At 38.7% G+C, this 21,442-nt stretch overlaps 1 protein-coding gene across 1 annotated transcript; it reads right to left on the bottom strand.

Moving 5' to 3' along the window:
- Positions 1–12,505: 12,505 nt before the first annotated feature.
- Positions 12,506–19,247, bottom strand: LOC129097271 (CMP-N-acetylneuraminate-beta-galactosamide-alpha-2,3-sialyltransferase 1-like). Its single transcript, XM_054606074.1, has 7 exons — positions 19,160–19,247; positions 14,981–15,248; positions 14,207–14,403; positions 13,949–14,128; positions 13,069–13,114; positions 12,850–12,969; positions 12,506–12,680 (listed from the first exon to the last, which is right to left on the bottom strand). The coding sequence occupies exons 2-7, from the start codon at positions 15,209–15,211 to the stop codon at positions 12,603–12,605; spliced, it is 852 nt and encodes a 283-aa protein (XP_054462049.1). The 5' UTR covers positions 15,212–15,248; positions 19,160–19,247; the 3' UTR covers positions 12,506–12,602.
- Between the last annotated feature and the right edge of the window lie 2,195 nt (positions 19,248–21,442).

Raw genomic sequence — 21,442 nt, 5'->3', positions numbered from 1 at the left:
TGAAATAGTTGTTGTTTTTTTCTCTGTCTGTAAATATAGTATTTCAGTTATTGTTGTTTTTTCTACTGTTTTTTTTTTATTGCTTATTTATAATACTTGTTTTTATTTATTTTTATTTTTCATTTTATTATTTTTTATTTTATTTTTTATTTTTATTTTTAGCTTGTCTTCTTCTGCTATGTCTCTTGTGTGCACTTTACTCTGCGCTGTTGTAAATCTGCAAATTTCCCCGCTGCGGGACTAATAAAGGATTATCTTATCTTATCTTATCTTATCTTGTAAAATAAAAACATGCAGTGTTTTCAGATCTCGAATAATGCAAAGAATACAAGTTCATCTTCATTGTTAAACAACACAATACTAATGTTTTAACATAGGAAGAGTTCAGAAATCAATATTTGGTTGAATAAACTTGATTTACAATCAAAGCTTTTCATGCGTCTGGGCATGCTCTCCACCAGTCCTTCACACTGCTGTTTATGACACTACTGGCGCACAAATGCAAGACATCTTCAGCTGTCTGTGAAGTGGCTGCAGAAGGAAACGGTGCATGTGGCGTTCACCTCAGCCATTTATATATATATATAGTTCGTCATCTTATAGTTTTTGTGTGTAAAATCGCTGTGCATATATATATATATATATATATATATATATATGTACACTCACCACGAGTTTCCTCTGCGCTCTGCTATGTTTATGATGAAGTGGATCCAGAGTGCACTTTATCAGGAAGTGAATTTAACATTTGTTTGGACATATGAGGGTCATATTGGTTGTTTAAAGCCATAATCATCAAAAGCAAATAAGGTAGTTTGTCTCAATCCCTAAACTCCATTCATATAAACTGGTCTATATATCAGGTGAATACAGCTGCCAGTCATTTCAAAGGAATATCACCAGATGAGTTATTTCTCTGAGGATTGAGTATTAATAAAATAAAAACTTTAAATATAATTCTTCTTCTTGTTATCGATTACAATCATTTTAAGGATAATGATTCAGTCCTTTTTATTATAAATATTATTATTAGCATTATTGCCATCACTATCAGTTAATATGTATGAGTGTTTTAGATGTGTGTCATACATCAGATAGTAAATCCGCTTCCACTCCAGTTATACTGAGAAACAAGTCAGACCATAATCCCATGAAAAACCTGTCCGACAGGAGGAGTGTCGTCGCAGAAGGGTGAAGGCATGGCCCAGCATGTGTAACAGTATTTCGAGAGAACAAAATGTATCTTCTAATATCTTGATCAAACTCTGTATCATTATCTTTGGAGTGAACGAACACAGAAGCAGCAGAGCAGCTAAAGATATGTCAAAATAATCAGAACCGCAATTTGGTGGACCGACTTGGAGGAACTGTGACACTTAGTACTTTCTTTGATGATGATCTTCCTATTGACCAGCTTTATTTGCAGAAAATGACAACTGGTCAAAAATAATAACATGACAATAGAAACCTGTGAATACATTGCACATGACTTTTATCCTTAAAAAGCCAAAACTTTCTGCATCTGAATGACGTGAAACCGCTTTAAACTGACAGCCATCAGTCAGAGTCTGTCTGTGAAGTGGCTGCAGAAGGAAAAGGTGCATGTGGAGCACCGCTGTGTCTCAAGTGACAGCAGCCATTTTACACACACTAAGTAGATGATGATGAACTATATATACGCTCTGCTGTGCCATTATTTAATGTTATGTGATCTTGTATATCCATAACTTGAGCTGGTAACTTCATCAGCTGCCGTGAGCTCTTTGCTCCACAGCTCACCACGAGTTTCCTCTGCTCTGCTATGTTCATGATAAAGAGGATCTAGAGTGCACTTTTATCAGGAAGTGAATTTAACATTAGTTTGGATAAGACGCCACCCAATGGTGAGATTCATGCCTGATCAGAAGGGTTTTCTATCATTGTGTCAGTTTTACATATAAGTGCCATTTAAAGAGGTGAAAGACACAAAAGAGGAGAGAAGAGTGAATAAAGCATACCTGTGTGTTGACTCAGCAGAGATAATGAATTGTTGATCTTGAGGGGAATCATTATTTGAAAGCTATACAACTACATTATATTCCATTATATGAACCTGTCTCCTGGATTTATCTCTAATGGTGTCCATAAATAACGGCCTATAAATGACAAGTTTTCTTTTGTGGTTGGATCACATGTTGTCCAGGAAAATACGCAACAAAACATGAAAAATATATCGTAAAATCTATATTAGTATTAAAGGGAAGAAGCTTATATACCTCCAGCAGATACTCCAGCAGCTCCATGTCCTCCTCATCGTCCCCCTGGCTCTAGACTGGACAATTTAACAAAGACAATAATAAAGGAAAAGGAAAATCCGTGTAATAATAACTCCACCGTGTAGGCTACAAACACAACTTAATTGTTATCCAATAACACTGTCATTCCAACAGCGTTGAACCAAACTCTACTTTCATTATCTTGATTTGAGCCTTTAAGCAGTCGCACCATGTGACAGTTCATTATGTCAACATGACAGACAATGATGTAGGAAAGCAAGGGCGTGGATGATGTGCCTGGTCTAGTCCAACAGCTATGAAAGAAATGTAATAGAACAAGCAAAAGCAGTGTGTCAGAGAGACAGGTAGCAACGTCACGCCATCCTCACACACACAGGCAGAGAAGCAGTGTCACACTCAATAAACAACTACCTGGCCATTTTAATGAAGTTATTAAAGATTTTGGTTTAATAATTGACAATTATAGTTACTTTTTCTTTTTAAACCTTTGGTTAATAGCACTGGAACTGTTCTGGGGGGACCTTCCTTTCTCATGAACCCAAATTTAAATTAAATGTTGTCTGTTACAGCTAATTTTATGCATTACTACTAAAACTCTGGCAGATCTTTTTGTCATGACAAGTAAAAGGAGAAAGATCCACTCTAAATGTTTGCGGAAGGAGGAAATGGACGTCTGCCAGTGCGTAATTGTCCTTTTTTTAATAGCTGCGTAAATACTTTCAGCCTCACACAATCACGACGTTTCACGGTGCCGTGGTTCGCCTTGAAAAGACACAAAAAAGTTTTTTAAACTCATGAATCGAGGTGCTTGATGGATGAAGGGACCCCTGAACACTCGTGCCCTCCTAATTCTTCCATTTACGCAGTACAGTATCTACCAAGTATTACACGTCACGTATTACACGTCATTACACGTCACGTATTTTCACATGGCATTATGATATGTGCCAGATCTGTCACTCACTCTGGATTTGCTAATGTATACAATCCCTGTGTGCAGGTGGTGAAGGTGTCAGGTGACTCCTCTGCTCCAGTGAGCTCTGATGCTCCCATCGGATATGTCTGTTTACAGTTGGTCTGTGTGCAGCATTCTGTATCAGTGCCTATGATTTTACTCACTAAAACTATATGAAAACTACTTGTTGATTTATGCACAGCATGAGAAGATTATTGAAAACTACTGTCAACTTGTTCTGCAGTTCCTTAACACTAGTTGACGTTTTCTTGCAGATGATCGTTTACAGTTGAAAGGTGCTTATAGTTTGGGCTCACTAGTACAAGCACAAACAACACTGCTGGTTTGACCCGTTCATGATAACGAGGATATAAATGAGTGCAAAGTGTTTCACGTCATTCAGATGCAGAAAGTTGGTGGCCTTTGTAGGATAAAAGTCACCGAAGTCCGGACCGTCGTGACCTCACAGCTGGCCAAGGCCAAAGTGATCACTCCAGAAGTGCATTCCTCCGCGTCGGTCGAAAAAAGCAATTCTGCTGCTCTGCTCCTCTCAGTGTGTCCGTTCACTCCAAATAAATAACTACAACGTATTCATACAAAAGGAAGAGTTGCGGATGCCTATGCTGTGTTATCCCTTGTGGCCTCTAAACGACCGTTGACTGCTGAAAAAAACATGGCAGCAGAAACAGTTCAATGACTATATCCTACTCTGCATTCCCAACACCACTATAAAAAGCACTGGTGAAATTCTCCTTCAGCTGAGTATTCTCCCTGGAGGGCTCTGTGTACTTACAGTGGCAAGGGCACCAACAGGCCCCATCGTCTATGACAACTGACCGTCAGGTTCTGAAACAACTTGTTCCTGTCACCAAGCAAAGTTACCCCATAAACATTCTTGCATGAAAATTCCTGCAGCATAATTTCCATAAAATGCATACACTTAGTTCCAGTACAAGTGGTAGTTTTGTACGTAGGAAAGGCAAAAAAGCAATTACATTGTGTAGATTTCTTTTAAAAGTCTTCAGATTTCTATGTGAAATAAAACTTCCTCCTGAGATAGCGTTCATTTAAAACATTGACAGCTGAGATCGGCTCCAGCACCCCCGCGACCCTTAACTGGATAAGCGGTTACGGAAGATGGATCTCTGCTTTAGTTTTCTTCAAGAATGCCTGGTGTATCATTTCACTGGAAAAAAAAAACATTCAATCATTTGATGTTGATTTTGACATTTCATGCAATTTTCAACAGCTCATATATGCCAATTAAATCAAAAGTCACAGCCAACAAGGATTTGGTGAGTATTCTTTTTAATGCATTCATAGATAAACTTCCTTTGCTCCAAAGGTAATGGTTCATAAAAATATGTTTAAAGCCTAATTCTGATTCATAACAGGTGATGGTCCTTAACCCAGCCTTCATGAGGTATGTTCATTGCGTGTGGCTAAGAAAGAAGGGCTATTATCCGTCAGCATTTAACGTATTGAAGCCTTGATAGTGAATTACTTACAAAGCAAAACATGACTAAGACGCCTCGGACTTTAAACTCAAGAGACATCTCTTCTCAGACTAACTCCCCTGCTGCACACGTTCACCCTCATCAAGATTAAAACTGAGTGATAAATCATCCATGATTTCATGTATTCCATGTATTCATTGTAGTATTTTGACACTTTTCATATTATATAGTTGGAGGCTTCAAATAAGCCCAGTGGGCTTTTTGCCTCTTCCTGCACTGTAATATTATTTATCTATGTTATGTTTTTATATTTTTCAACTGTGCAAATAAACTAAACTAAACTAAACTAAATTATATAATGGAGAAAGAACTGACACTACATGTAAAGTGGAGGTGACTGATCCTGGTGTTGGCGTCTAAGCTACCCGGAATGGTTCAGTAACATTAACCACACACGACTTTCAATGAAATGTAGGATCACAGCTGCTCTATGCTGTTGTCTGCGTTTTGTTCTGTTCTTTCATTATTTAGTGTCATTTTGTGATGTCGATGGACTCTGTTGCAATACACAACAGAAATGAAGTAGTGAGTTGAAGGAATTAAAGTTTGAATTGAAATTCAAAAGGAAGCATGATACAATTGACAGAGCATCAATTGTTTCTAGAAATGTTTACAACATCTTCTCACTATGTCTGAACAAAAAATGGCCTTTGAAAGGTTCGCTGTAGTAGAAGTACATGAAGCTTCATTTTTTCAGGTTTAAACAGACACTTATCTTTGTGTTTTTACATGAAATGTCAATTTTCATTAGAAATATATATTGTTATGTCTTTAGAGCCGTTTCAATTATTATTCATAAAAAGGAGGAAAAAAAAGATTAAAAAATATAAATAATTAGGGTTAGTGTGGTACCCTGAAATAATGTAAAAGGATCTTGCATTTCTTGCACACACCACGTTTAGATGGCTATTGTTCGTTGTACTGTTTCGTAAGCTGTGAGAGACTGGGCAGTGTGCCAGCTGTTCATTTATTTGCTAAAGTTGTGTGAGCAGTTGTGTCACAGTTCTGCCTCCATACTGCCAGTAGCTCCATACTCCCTGTCACTCTGTCTCACTCACCTAACTGGCTCACTCTGTTCACCTGCCTGTCATTATCTCTCAGTTCTCTCTCAGTTCATGCAGTGCACCTGTCTGCCACACCCACCTCATCAGCACAATCCCTCTCACCTGTGTGGTATATTTTTAGGTCTGGCACAATACAGCGAAGGCCCCAAGGTCTTTGTCCTTATATGGGAAAAAGATGTACAGGAAACCAGAGGTGGAAGGGTAGATGTTTAGACTAACGGAGCCAAATACATGGTCTGGACTTCATCCCAAATATGAATAACATGCATCCTATATAAGGAGGGTTAAGAGCCCGAAAAGGAGGGAACTCACAGATTCGACTCGAGACCTCCGGGCGATCTAGACGTCCGTCATGACATGTGTTGCTTGTTTGTAATAAACCTCATTATACCAGCAAGAACAGTGTCCGCGGAGCATCCTTTCTCATCACTTCAACAGCACTGTCGCATGAAAGATACGACACCTGCTCACTCTGCTGCACCTCCACCCTGCAGTATAAATGCCCCACTCATTCACACACTCGCTGCCAGATCGTTCGTTGTTTTCATGCTACACTTTCCAGCAATTTCCCGTGGACTGATTTCCCGTTGCCGACCCTGCCTGTCTGGACTTCCCTGCCTTGCCTGTGCCCCGGTTAACCGTCTCAGCCTTCTGTCCCAGACCACGAGTTTAGCCTCCGTTTCCTCTGGTTTCCGTCTGCCTGATCCCTTGCCTGTTTCCCACTGTGAGTCGTATCCTGCCTGTCTGTCTGCTGTGTTCTCAGCTTCAAATAAAGCTCCAGAACATTATCTGTCTCCTCGTCGTACTGCTCTTAAGATAAGATAAGATAAGATAAGATAAGATAAGATAAGATAAGATAAGATAAGATAAGATAAGGGCTGCACGGTGGTGTAGTGGTTAGCACTGTCGCCCACAGCAGGAGGGGCCGGGGTTCAATTCCTGGGCCAGACAACCTTCTGTGTGGAGTTTGCATGTTCTCCCTGTGTCAGCGTGGGTTCTCTCCGGGTTCTCCGGCTTCCTCCCACAGTCCAAAGACATGCAGCTTAGGTTCATTGAAGACTCTAAATTGCCCGTAGGTGTGAATGTGAGCGTGAATGGTTGTCTGTTTATATATGTCTGCCCTGTGATAGGCTGGCGACCTGTCCAGGGTGAACCCTGCCTTCGCCCATTGACAGCTGGGATCGGCTCCAGCACCCCCGCGACCCTTAACTGGATAAGCGGTAACGGAAGATGGATGGATGGAAGATAAGATAATCCTTTATTAGTCCCGCAGCGGGGAAATTTGCAGGCTTACAACAGCGTAGAGTAAAGTGCACACAAGAGACATAGTAGAAGAAAACAAGATAAAAAATAAAAAAAGTAAACAGTAGAAAAACAACAATAACTGAAATATTATATTTACAGACAGAAAAAAACTATTTTAACTATTTTAACTTTTTTAACTATTATTGCACAGTGTAATGTGTAATGTATTGCACAGGTTTTTATTGTCATGTTATTATTGTCATGTTATTATTGTCATGTGGTCTGCTGGGAGCAGAGCTGGTTGTGCAGCCTGACAGCAGCAGGAAGGAAGGACCTGCGGTACCTCTCCTTCACACACCGGGGGTGAAGCAGCCGGTGGTGAAGGAGCTGCACAGAGCTGCCAGGGCGTCCTGCATGGGGTGGGAGGTATTGTTCATCAGGGATGACAGCTTGGCCATCATCCTCCTGTCTCCCACCACCTCCACCGTATCCAGTGGACACTCCAGTGGACACCCCAGCACACTGCTGGCCTTCCTGACAAGCTTGTTCAGTCTCTTCTTGTCAGCTGCTGAGATGCTGCTGCTCCAGCAGACCACTGCATAAAAAATGGCTGATGCCACCACAGAGTTGGGTCCACACACCAACCGTGACAAGTTTCCTGCCATATAACCTTATCTCAACCACAGCACAGGACAACAGAGGGGGGGAGGGGGGATGTTATTTCTCCCCCTTTTCTTGTCTTTCACACAGGACACTGATGGATGCTTAAATGTTGAGATTAATGTTGATATGCCATGTAGCTCCGACCTGACCAGGTTAATTCCAGCAACTACTGAGAGCAACAGACTCTTAAACAGGCAAAGATGCCATAATGACCCCTTCTGCTCCAAAGGGGGGTGAAGAGACGACTCAGCCTCCTGCTGAGAGAGATGAAGACGAGGAAGAACGGTTCAAGCCAAACCTCAACAAAGAAGACGACCAGGTTCAGAAGACATCAGAGAAAGCTGAATCAACTGCCACTGAGCGGGAGATGGAAGAGTGTGATTCAACCACCTACAATTATCCAACCAGATTCAGAGGCCTTCAGAGGAACGGTCACCATTCCATGCAGCTTTACCTCCAATCTGCCCATCAGAGCCGTCAGGTGAAACAATACCATTTTCATATGTAGATGAGTTTGATGTTCCTAAACGTAAGTCGCATTATAAAATAACCTTAGATATAAATATCTTAGACCAAAAGATCTAAATTTAATTTAAATTAAACTAATATAAAGATGGTTCACAATCTTCCCTGGTGCTTCTCGAACTTTCAGCTGCTGAACGGTACCTAAATCATATGAACAAAATTGTATGTAAGTCACCAATCTTAATGCTAGTTATATATCCTGATATTAATTACTTATTATTTATAAAAATCTGCTACCAGCAACAATGCTACATCTTAAAGAATGCCCTGACAAATGCTGAGGTGATAAATTGCTTTTCGTGAGGATCACCTCTAATTTATAGTTAAACCAGGATTTAAACAAAGGAAGATTACCTGGGGTAAGAAATAAGGAGACGTGGCAAGTAGGGGCCTTATCTTATATTCATGGATCCTTTTTTTTTTTTTTTTTTTTTAACAAAATTACCTTTGTACAAGCCCTGTAAAAACACATCAAGTAATAAATGCATTTTAAAGAGTGTACTATCCTGTAAACTGTTTGATTTTGCTTTCACATATTTACTTAAAAGTAGATTTTTAAGCATGTTTATAGTGTTTTATCAGTGTACTACTGTGACAGTCACGTGATCTAGCTTGCGACCACAAGCCTACACGCACCACAGGCCAGCCATGATTACGTCATCCTCTGGCACGCCTCGCGCTGGCTTCAGTACGGCGAGTGTAAACTAAGCTTAACTGCTGCTTGGTTATGTATTTTCCTCTGCGCAATAGGATTCCTAATCACGCGGATGTGCTCCAACTCTGTGACTGGAAGGGAAGCTTTCATAATAACTGATTGGAGATTGATGCCCAGTGACTCCAGACATGCGTCACTACCGTTGGATTTCTCCTCTGTTTGGTAAAAGCAGAGGCAGCAGAAACAAAGTTCTAGTTTTAGCGGTGCTGAGCCTGAAACTGTCATATGTGGCTGATTTAGCATGATGGCTGTTTGCCGCATGGAGTAGTGGTTGGTCTCGTGGGTAACTGATGGTGTAGTAGCAGCTTCAGCGTTTCCAGGTATTGAAGGCGAGCATCGATGTGTGGATGGAGCTAACCCGTGACTGCTGTGGGGAGATGACGGCGATGTCTGCCATGAATTGCTGGTGAAGAAAGACTACAGGAAGCAACTTACTTCGTCATGAGGAGATCCTGCGGTGGCTGCCCGGGCCAGCTGAAGGCCTGCTGCGGCTGAACATTGATATTAACATTTTACAGTGTGTCTACCAGTCAGTAGCACAGTAGTTACCTCATCTCCCCGTTGTTGGCAGGAATTTCACTTGAATTTTGCGAGTCAGTGACTACAAATAATATAACATGAATAAATGTAACCTTGTACTGGGAGAAACCGGAGGGTGTTTGGTGATCATAAGGACAGATGCAAGTCTGGCTTGACTGAGCAGACGATTCAGTCTTTTATAGCCACTAGCTAGTGGATGGCAAGCGATCCACCACTTTAGTCCGGATTGAAGTACCTCAACAACTATTAAAAGGCTTTCCATACAGTTTTGTAGAGACAGTTGTGGTTCCGAAGAATGAATGCCACTGACTTTGTTGATTTCCTGACTCAGTCGTCAGTGTACTGTACAGTTTGTAGAAAATAATTGACAGGAAACAACCCTGCAGCGATCCAGTGGAAGAGCAGAACATATCACACATAGCTGCCATTTTCCCCGACACACTGGGATTGGTTCACCAAAAAATGCCAGCTATCGAGTTAAAATGAAACAGTAATTTAATGGCTATAATCTTGGGCTGAATTGTGTCAAAAGTAGAAGGAAATCTAAAAAACACAAAAATGCTTTATAGAACCTCGGCCTTCAAGGTGTTTAAACATCGTCAACCCTTCTTTGTTTCTGTATGCAGACTGCATATTAGTCCCTCATTACTCTTGGTTTGATGGAGTATGAACCTGAGACCCTGTTTATCTAGTTCAGGCTATTGAGATGTGGAAATGTGTGTATTTACCCTAAACCATGATCTCCCCCAAACCAGTCATAAAACAGATACTTTTTTTTTATTAAATTAGATGGAAACGTGACTGTTGGTTAATGCAAATTAAGCATGTTATGAACTTGAACTTGAGATGCATTCATGTAGTTATTCAAACGCTTGGTTGACCTCTGCTCTGGATTTAAGTTTATACCTGGAGCCACAAACCACCAGGAAACAAGGGTCACACACACTTATTATCACAGGAAATTGTTTTGAAGTTGATTGCTGACGGTTGCCATGGTTCTAAACATAGAAAGATAGATTACAGCATCTTGAATCAATTTAAAATGCAGCCTTTAAATCAAGCCAAATATTTGCACATTAGAGAAACTTAAATATTATCTTTAAAATATAATAATCCAACATGTACTTTATTATAACATTACAAAATAAATTAGATCAAAGATGATCCATTAACATTTTTAAATACATCATAATCCCAATAATAGAAATAAATTGCTAGCTACATTGAAAGTAATTTTAAAGGCATAACAAACACTCAATCTGGGTGAAGGTGTTTGGAGACAAATAGGAGGGAGTCCTCATGAAGGCCTCTATTTATAAGGTTGGACATCCTACCATGAGTATAGTTAACCAACACTTGGTGCCTCTTGTGGAAAGGAGGGCAAAAAAAAAAACTGAACAATAGCATTAACATATCATGAAGCTATTTAACTAAAAAACAAAAAATCATGGATTAGGGAAGAGGCTGCCAGGGATGCACTCTGCTGCTCAAATCAATGGAGTGATGATGTCTCGTCTTCCACTTAGCACCCTTTATGTTTCAGAATATATAATGACGGCGCAATTTTGAACTCTTTCATCCATCAATCGAATTCTTTTCAGGGATTTTTATTAGAATTTATCATTTTGGACAACTCGTAAAAATACGCTGATGTCCCCCATGAGGAAATAGATACAGATCGTGTGTGTGTGTTCAGTTGGGTTAGCTTAATGAGTTTCTTTTTTTGTTTTGTGATGTATAAAATAGGCATAAAACACTGCTGGAATAATCTCAAACCATAGTGGGTCTCTACAAATGTAATAAATTGAATGTTTTTCCTCTTACCTGATTTGCTATTTAAAATTCAAGATTGTTTTGGTGTGAGTTGCCAAGGTTAGGAGATGACAGCTGTACAGATGTCTGCCTTCTCTCAAATATTAAGGGATTATATGGCACTCGGCTCAGCTCAACACCAATGTGCTTTTCATAAATCATAACCGGGTAACTCAAGATAATCCACGGACCTTGTTGTGAGCAGTTTCATACCAGAACTAGCGGAGCTATTGCCTTTATCAACTCATACCAAAACAATCTAGATTGATAAATAGCACCACAGGTAAGGGGAGAAATGTGTATTTTTGATTTTAGGGTCAATCATCCCTTTAACAGTAAAATGTATATAGCGACAAGTAACACAAAAAAACATTTTAGTAATTAAGATACAGAAAAGTGCTCCAAAATCCATTTATTTTAGTCTACTTCAGATAGTATATTCTTGTCACAATCGTGAAGGCACTTCTACCGTTGGCTACATTATCTTTATAGTATACACATATATATAGAGATCTTTGATATAATTTAATAGTGTTTCTACCATCAGTAAAACAGGCAAGCAATCCACTATTCCTTCAAAATGTACATCTTGTGAATGAAAATTGACATTTCATGTATAAACACAAAGATAAGTGTCTGTTTAATCCTTGGAAAAATGTTAGCTTCATGTACTTCTACTACAACAAACATTCCAAAGGCCATTTTTTGATTAGACATTTTAACAGCGAAAAGATGTTAACATTTCTAGAAACAATCATTGCTCGGTCAATTGTAACACAATTCAAACTTTATTTCCCTGAACTCACTACTTCATTTATGTTGTGTATTGCAACAGAGTCCATCAACATCACAAAATGACAATAAATAATGAAAAAACAGAACAATACGCAGACAACAGCATAGAGCAGCTGTGATCCTACATTTCATTGAAAGTCGCGTGTGGTAAATGTTACTGAACCAGTTTGGCTTAAACGCCAACAACAGGATCAGTCACCTCCACTTGCAGTGTCAGTTCCTTCTCCATTAGATCACGGATGATTTATCACTCAGTTTTAATCTTGATAAGGGTTAACGTGTGCAGCAGGGGAGTTAGTCTGAGAAGAGATGTCTCTTGAGGTTTAAGTCCAAGGCGTCTTCGTCATGTTTTGCTTTGTAAATGATTCACTATCAAGGCTTCAATACGTTAAATGCGGAGAGATGAATCTCTACCCATATAAAACTTGAGTAGTTGATGCTTAGCTAGCTTCTGGAGGAGTCCATACTCATGATTTCCAGAATGTACTCCAGTTTTTAACTTTTTGTCTTTGAGTTTTCCCAGTAATGACTCCAGTTTCCATCACTGTCTGCTCCAAAACCGAACACATGGACCTGGAAAAACAAAGGTCAACAATTTTAGAAACAGAAAACGTGGTAAAAGCATTATTAAAATCTCATCAAATAAAACAATGTTATGTGTTTTTTGCTTCATCGTCATTAGCATCCACTTGTCAATCATCAGTGTGTCACGACATTCACTCAATTTAAAAAATAAACCTACCTCGTCACAAATATGCAGGGCAAGAACCAAAGCCATGAAGCCAGTGGATGGATACCTGCCCTTCCTTCTTAGCCACACGTCATGAACATACCTCATGAAGGCTGGGTTAAGGACCATCACCTGTTATGAATCAGAATTAGGCTTTAAACATATTTTTATGAACCATTACCTTTGGAGCAAAGGAAGTTTATCTATGAATGCATTAAAAATAATACTCACCAAATCCTTGTTGGCCTTGATTTTTGATTTAATTGGCATATATGAGCTGTTGAAAATAGCATGAAATGTTAAACTCAACATCAAATGACTTTGTTTTTTGTCAGTTAAGTGATACACCAGGCATTCTGAAAAAAAAGTAAAGCAGACATGATACATTTTTTTTAAATGAACGCCTATCTCAGGAAGTATCACTAAGAACTCTGTAGACTTTTTAAAGACATTTACAAAATCAAATAATTTGAAGAATTCACAATATGGACCTCTCATAGATTTCCAGGACGTCGTCATAAGGTACATGAGTTAAGACAGGCAAGGAAAAACTACTGCTTGCACTGGAACTCAGTGTTTGCATTTTATGTAAATTATGCTGAAGAAATTTTAATGTTAATAGGGAAAACTGCCTATTGACAGGCACAATTTGTTTAAGAACCTGACGGTCAGTTGTCACAGACGATGGGGCCTGTTGGTGCCTTTGCCCATGTAAGTACACAGAGCCCTCCAGGGAGAATACTCAGCTGAAGTAGAATTTCACCAGTGCTTTTTACCACAATAGTGGTGGTGGGAATGCAGAGGAATATGATATGCAAGTAGCATATATTGAGATGTTTCTGCTGTCATGTTTGGAGTATGTGTCCTCAACTAGAGAGGTAGTCAAATCCTATGCAAAGCCGTTAATTTTGACAGCCAAAGTGGATGACAGCCAGCTACAGTAGCTTGGAAAATAGTGATATGGCATGAGGCAATGAATTTGATGGATTAAATGTTTTTCAGAACACAAATGAAACACGAATTTCACCCCATGGTCCGACCTCAATCCGATCAGCTGGGGGACTTCAACAGGAGCAACTTGACTTGAATTAAAATTAAAAACATGGCTCACCTTCCAGAAAATCCTGTGCTGATGGCCTTCATAATCCACTCAAGATCCATTATCTTGAATGGAAACAGCACAAGACGAGTGGTGTTATCTAAATCCACAGCACTCTCTGGATACATGACATGATGAGTTGTTCTGGTCCCAACATCTGCTTCAAAGCCTTTGGTGCGACCAGTGTTCATTCTAAGTAGAACAAATATATATATTTAATACGTCACATTCAAAACATTCATGTTTGTCCCACTGTCTCAACTCATGTACCTTATGACGATGTCCTGGAAATCTATGAGAGGTCCATGATGTGAATTCTTCAAGTTACCAGAATTCCCCACCACAGCACAAGTCCTGCAGCGGTCAGGGCTGGGTGGTTCAACATCAGCACTGGATGGGAACATCTGGACTATCTTGTCCACTGTTGTTTTGTAGTAATTGTAGTCACGCCTTTCATTCTGTATGCGCTGTCAGGAACATGAAACATTGCTTGCCGTTAGAACATATGAATAGTACTAATTAAACAAATTAAAAGTCTCCATCACCACAGTGACTGTAGGAGCCAAAAATATATTTTTTTTAAAAATTGTTCATAGTGTGAAACGTATGAATTTTGCATTTTCTGCTTCCTGAATTAAGTTCAAGGATTTTTGCCTAAAATGACTAGAGAATCAAGGTTAATTTTATTTATTATTTCTCCGAGGAGGATCATGTGGTCGGGCACACACGTGTGCATTAGTAAGGGTGCACCTCCATGTCCGTCCATCGCTAAGCTTTCATTGTGATGCATAACACTGCATATTATTTAGTTTGCCCAGTTAGGCTACATGCTCAAGGACCATTGAGGTTGTGGTGACTCAAACTTTCTCAAAACACCATTTGTTGCCTGTTTAATACTGACATTGCCAGCCAGCTGAGTCCTCAATCACTACTTTTAGCAGTCACGGGTCATTTAGGGGCCACAAGGGATAACACAGCTGAGGCCTCCCCAACTGTCCCTTTTTCAATTAATACGTTGTACTTATTTATAAGGTCACAACTTACCCTCCACCAGTTGAAATCATCATCTGAAAGGTTGTAGTTTACCGACAAAAATGGTTCAGCAAATTTTCTGAAATGCTGTGACAACAACAGACCATCTTCACATAAACATTGGTCACAAGCACAGGGTATTTCATCCTGAGGCAGGAAGTATAGTGAGATGTCTTCTCTCCAAAACACACCGATGCCAGTCACACACAGCAGGACAATGAGCACCATCACTTTTGAACTCATCTTGGATGTTGTTTGATGCTTGTGAATGGGAAGCAATCTGTAGACAGAGAATGTGACAAAATACACAAGAGAGTGTGGTCAGTGGTGGAATGTAACAAAGTAGGTTTACTCAATGTGTGATATTTAGTATTTCCATTTCATGCTACTTTATACTTCTGCACCCAGCAGTGTTTTTTTCTAAGTGTTTAGCCTTTTTGGTGCGGCCGCTCAGAGCGCTTCAAGTTGAAAATCTCTGAACTTTTCTGAAAAGCTTTGGTGACATCACTGTAGTCAATGGAGATGTTTCTTTGGGCCATTTCTGTCTATCCGGAGCTTCATATTTTGGACAGACACTATCATAACAAAGACCAAAAAGCCCATTTAGGAGCAGAACGGCCGACGGACACTTAACATTGGTATCATCAGTAATAATAATGCATTAATCCAATATACAATAGTATTACGACAAAATTGCAGCATTATGGGTACTTCAATTTTACCTTTAATTGCATTTAAATTACCTTGAAAATTAAATATTGTGAAGAAAAAAAAGAAAAAAGTATGTTTTTCAATATTTTTAAACTAATTAACACAACACACAGGAACACGGCATTTAATGCACTGGTGTTTTTGTTTTATCAAAAAAAAATGATTTTATACCCGCTGTGATTGTATAATGTCCTTGAAACATAAATAGTGAAAATATGTTTTTAATATTGTGTGTCAACGGAAAAAGGAGGCCAAAATAACTACATAATAATTGCAAGAAGCCAAGCAAACAACTTTTAAAAATGCTTGTTTTCTAAATAGAGTTTGAATCAATTGGTGCTAGGCAAGGGAAATGCTTTTTACTCCAAACACAGGCCAATCAGGGACAACACAAGTCTCTCTAAAACAACATGTCAAGCACACAGCCTGCCAGGCCAAACACTTGAAACCAGATGCTGTTACCCAACCCTGTGCTGGATGCTTTAAATGTGCCAAGGCAGCTAAAGTGCACCCCCGTGTTACTGTATGGAAAGAAAAACCACTGTTATCAGTCTGACATTACCACTGTTTCCATATCGTTTCTATACAAGAATATAATAATAAGAATAAGAATAAGAATAAGAATAATAATAAGAAGAAGAAGAATAAGAAGAAGAAGAAGAAGAAGAAGAAGAAGAAGAAGAAGAAGAAGAAGTGTTTTCAGTATCTGGTTTTGCTACTTTTACTTAACTAAATGATCTGAATCCCTCCTTCAACACTGTGTACATTTATATATGAGGTAAAAACGCTCATAAACTGTCATATTGGTTGTTTAAAGCTATAATCATCAAAAGCAAATAAGGTCATTTGGCAGTGGGGAGCTTTTTTTTTTTTTTTTTTTTTTTTTTAAATTGTTATCAATATCAAGATCTATAAGGCGAATTAGTCAGTCATTATTATTGTTAATACCACCATTATTGCCATCATCATCAGTTAATATGTTCTAATGTTTTAGATGTGTGTCCTACCTCAGATAGTAAATCCGCTTCCACTCCAGTTATACTGAGAAATAAGTCCATAAAACCATAATCCCAATCGCAGAAAGGTGTGGTCAGACTTTTTTTTTTCGAAAGATCAAAATTAATATTCTAATATCTTGATCAAACTCTGTATCATTGTCTTTGGAGTGAACGAACACACACAGAGAGGAGCAGAACCGCGGAGGAATGCGCTTCTGTTGTGATCACCGTGGACAAGGAAATAAAAAGGAGCGTGTGGCACAGTGATTTTAGACACACAAAATATATGATAGTTAACTATATATATATATTTATTTTATTTTATTTTTTCCATTAGGAGCAATCGACGCTCTGTTGTGCTATTGTTTAACTGTATGTGATCTTGGATATCCACAGCTCAGCCGACCACCAGGTGAATGTATGAATGTTATTATGACCGTTTTTTATAACGCAGATGTTTTTGGTTTTTTTTTTTTTCTTGAATTCTTGTGACTTTATTCTCACTAAATTCAGACTTTACTCTCGACAAAACATGAAAAAGATTTAGTAAAAATCTAAATGAGTATAAAAGGGAAGTAGCTTTTGGAGATCAAAAAGTCATAGGATACCTCCAGCAGCTCCACGTCCTCCTCATCGTCCCCCTGCTCTTTGACAATAGACAATAATAAATGGAAAAGGAAAATCCGTGTAATAATAACTCCACTGTGTAGGCTACAAACACAACATGCATAACATTGTTATCCAATAACACTGTCATTCCAACAGCGTTGAGCCAAACTCATCATCTTGATTTGAGGCTTTAAGCAGTCGCACCACGTGAGGAAACTGACACCCACAGCTCGTTGTTATGTCCACATGACAGATAATGATGCAGGAATAAAGGGTGTGGATTATGTGCCTGGTCTAGTCCAACAGCTATGAAAGAAATGTTAATGTAACAAAACGAATCTAAAAAGGCACAGCTCTTTTTAATCTAATACTTTTCTTGTCGATTTAAAGTAGTGCTGCAGCAGATCTATACATTATTGTTGTATCACTATGGCACAATAAAATATATAATAAATGTCTTGTTTAATCAGCCTATATATCATTTGTTGGTTGGCACGTTAATGTACCTTATTCAACGTTGCTGGTGGAGGTAGCCTATAGGCTTTATGTCCAATATGGTCTTTTTCACTCATGTTTGATATTTTTGTGACAAGATTTCATTTATGAAATGATGTATTGTCGCAAGTTTTGTTGAAAGAAATATATATATTGTTTTTTTTGCTGGGCTTCAGGTGGCTTCTAATCTGGTTTACCATTTCCCACAGCGTTGTAAACATTTTTGGAAAAACTCTCACAAGGCACAAAGGACACAATACAGTTCTGCAATCCCCAGAACTTCCCAAATGCAGTCATCTACCTTGGTAGGCAGAACAAGAACATCTACAACATACTGAACCTCTTTACTTCCACATTGGCAATTAAAACGTTGTGGTCGATTGCATAGAATTCGGCAGTAAAAGAAGAAGGACAGCCACAAATCCTTCATGTCTCTGTGCTGTGGTTTGCAGGATGACAGGATGACCCTTATGATGGCATTGTTGGTTAAATGAACAAGTAGTTGATTTAGTGGATTATGTGCCTGGTGCAGTCCAACAGTTATGAAAGAAATGTTAATGTAATAAAACGAAATTAAAAAGGCACAGCTCCAATATTCACAGTGTCACACTCAATGATGTTAGGAGAGGAAAACACTGCGGGGTTTCTCGACTTTTATCAAAAATAATTTAGGGGTTTACATGTTTAATTCGTTTTATTTAACAGGTAGTTTCTCAACCAAAACAATATAACATTTAGTATTTAGTTTAACTTGGAGAAAAAAAAAAAAAAAAAAAAAAAAAAGCATCTGGAGATAGGCTGCATGGCTCAAGCACATGGGAGATGTAAGAAGAAAAATAACTGTATAAAAAAATATATATATGTCAATACCAATCATGTCTTTGTAGATGATATATTATCTGCACCTTTTTAGGGTCAGTTAAAGACAGATGATTAAAAAAAAAAAAAAAGTTCCTTCATAAAAAGTGCAAATAGTCAGGCCTATTTACCAAACAGTCTTGATAATATTGACACCACCATCGTCAAATCAAATGTAAACCCCCAGGACATTAGATAAGTAAACCATACAAACCCAGTGTATGTTCAGACCCAAGAGGAAGTGAGTTCAGCTGACACAGACCACGTGACACCCAGAATCACAAGGTTCAATGTTACCTGTGATCACTATCATCACTTTGGTATTCATCCATATTAGTCAACATCGACACCAATTTAGATTTAGTTCAGTTATTATTCATTATGTTAAATAATGATCCCACACTAACACATGATTCATCCTGACAGTGTTGTATGTCCCCAGGGGGTTCACACTTGTGTCCTACTCTAACCAAATGTTCTTTTGATTTTTAGTTTGCATAATCAATGACTGTATACTAACCTCTCTCTGTGTGTGTGTGTGTTCTTAGGGTGTCCTTGTTCCAAACACGGGTAAAGCCTGATCAGCTGTTAAATACCATCATGACCAGGGCGCATTCAGATGAGGTAAAGGTCACATGATTAAAAAAAAAAAACACGTATTTTTGTGTAAAACTATTTTTTTTTGATGAGATCATTGTATGAGAAATACATGTTAGAAATACACTTTAGTTTTAGTTGTATGATATTTGTTTATTTTAGGGTAATGATGTCGTCTGGGGATGAGAGAATGTGGAATGTGATGTGAGTAGCACTAGTGCACAAATCTGCACTTTTTGGAGCCCGACCCAGTACTTTCCCTCCATGTAACGATGAGTGAGTGAAGCCTTATGCAGCTTTGTGGCTTTCTTTTTATTTGTGCTGAAAAAGATTTAAAGCTTCAGGGCTTCATTCTATTTTTTGGAACAGCGACATCTGGTGGCCTACAGGCGTAATTAGGGGCATTAAAAGTCTCCAAAAGACTGAATGCTCTTTTTTAATCTAATACTTTTCTTGTTGATTTAAAGTAGTGCTGCAGTAGATCTATACATTATTGTTGTATCACTATGGCACAATAAAATATATAATAAATGTCTTGTTTAATCAGCCTATATATCATTTGTTGGTTGGCACGTTAATGTACCTTATTCAACGTTGGTGGTGGAGGTAGCCGATAGGCTTTATGTCCAATATGGTCTCATGCATGTTTCCCTCATGGGGGGGATGAAATGATGTATTGTCGCAAGTTTTGTTGAAAGAAATATATATATTGTTTTTTGCTGGGCTTCAGGTGGCTTCTAATCTGGTTTACAATTTCCCCAGCGTTGTAAACATTTTTGAAAAACTCTCACAAGGCACAAAGGACACAATACAGTTCTGCAATCCCCAGAACTTCCCAAATGCAGTCATCTACCTTGGTAGGCAGAACAAGAACATCTACAACATACTGAACCTCTTTACTTCCACATTGGCAATTAAAACGTTGTGGTCGATTGCATAGAATTCGGCAGTAAAAGAAGAAGGACAGCCACATTGTTCGCAACCACAAATCCTTCATGTCTCTGTGCTGTGGTTTGCAGGATGACAGGATGATCCTTATGATGGCATTGTTGGTTAAATGAACAAGTAGTTGATTTAAAGAAATGTACTCAAAAAGATCAGTAGTAATAGTAGTTTTGATATAGTATATAATTGCACTTTGAATTTTTAGAAAAAAGAAAAAAAAGGAGAATCCGCTTAAATCAGGAAGGTATCTAAAATGTTTACGTCAATAATTAATAACCTATTTGAAAAGTCTACAAAGCGCTTCTTTGTGTCCCCTCATGTTTGATGCTGAATCTATTCTGAACAGATCATAAGATCTTATCCAGCCAGAGAGCAACAAACTCTGACACTGACTTCCTTCCAGGAAGTGACAGAGCCTGTCATCATTGAGGAATGCTTTGTTTCCCCGAACGAAATTGGCCCAAGAACTACTTCTGTTTATTTACTGAGCATAATTTCCTGTTCATTTCCAGTCATTATCATTTCCAGTCATTTCAGATACTTGCTGTTCCCCTCATGCCCTGCAGTTTCCTCAGTGTGTTCCCATCTATCCCAGCACACCTGATCCCCATTCCCACATTAGCTCCCCTGCATATACGTATCAGCCCTCTTTCTCCACCCGTTTGCCAGCATGATTCATCCTCACTGACGCGGGGCGTAACTCTTCTCTGATGAATGATTGCTTTCTTTCAACTGCTCTGCCTCTGAGTCCTGGATGTGTCGCAGCACGCTGAAAGGTGGAGAACAAACTCCTCCTCAAGGCAATTTGGAACAATAAGACTGACTGACAGCTCATACTGAATAGAAGCTTAGCTTTCTGTGCCAATCTCTTACTTTCTTACCATCTAGACCAGCTGTGGCTGCCAGTGAGTTTTACTTTTCCATTAACAGAAAAAAGGCAACCTAATAAGCCACATAACCCGTGCAATAAAACATAAACAAGTCATACGATTTTAAAAGAATTAACCTTATTAGGAGGGGAAAAAATGCTGCTCTACTTTTTTTTCCACACAAAGTGTCAGTATTTTAAAAGTACAACTGGAAGTAGTTATTGGCAGTTCAATGAAAGGAATAACGCCAAGTACTGCAGATTCTGCAGTGGCATGATCAGCAACAAGACTCAAAACACTTCTGAGGTCATTACACCGTCTATATCAGACAGATATGTTTAATCTAACCGGGGCAATTTATTGTAAATGCTCCTAATGTAAAGAGGAAAACT

This window comes from Anoplopoma fimbria, chromosome 10, assembly GCF_027596085.1.
Source record: "Anoplopoma fimbria isolate UVic2021 breed Golden Eagle Sablefish chromosome 10, Afim_UVic_2022, whole genome shotgun sequence".
Taxonomy (NCBI): Eukaryota; Metazoa; Chordata; class Actinopteri; order Perciformes; family Anoplopomatidae; genus Anoplopoma; species Anoplopoma fimbria.
The sequence above is the reverse complement of the archived record's forward strand: the minus strand, read 5'-3'. Positions and strand labels throughout refer to the sequence as shown.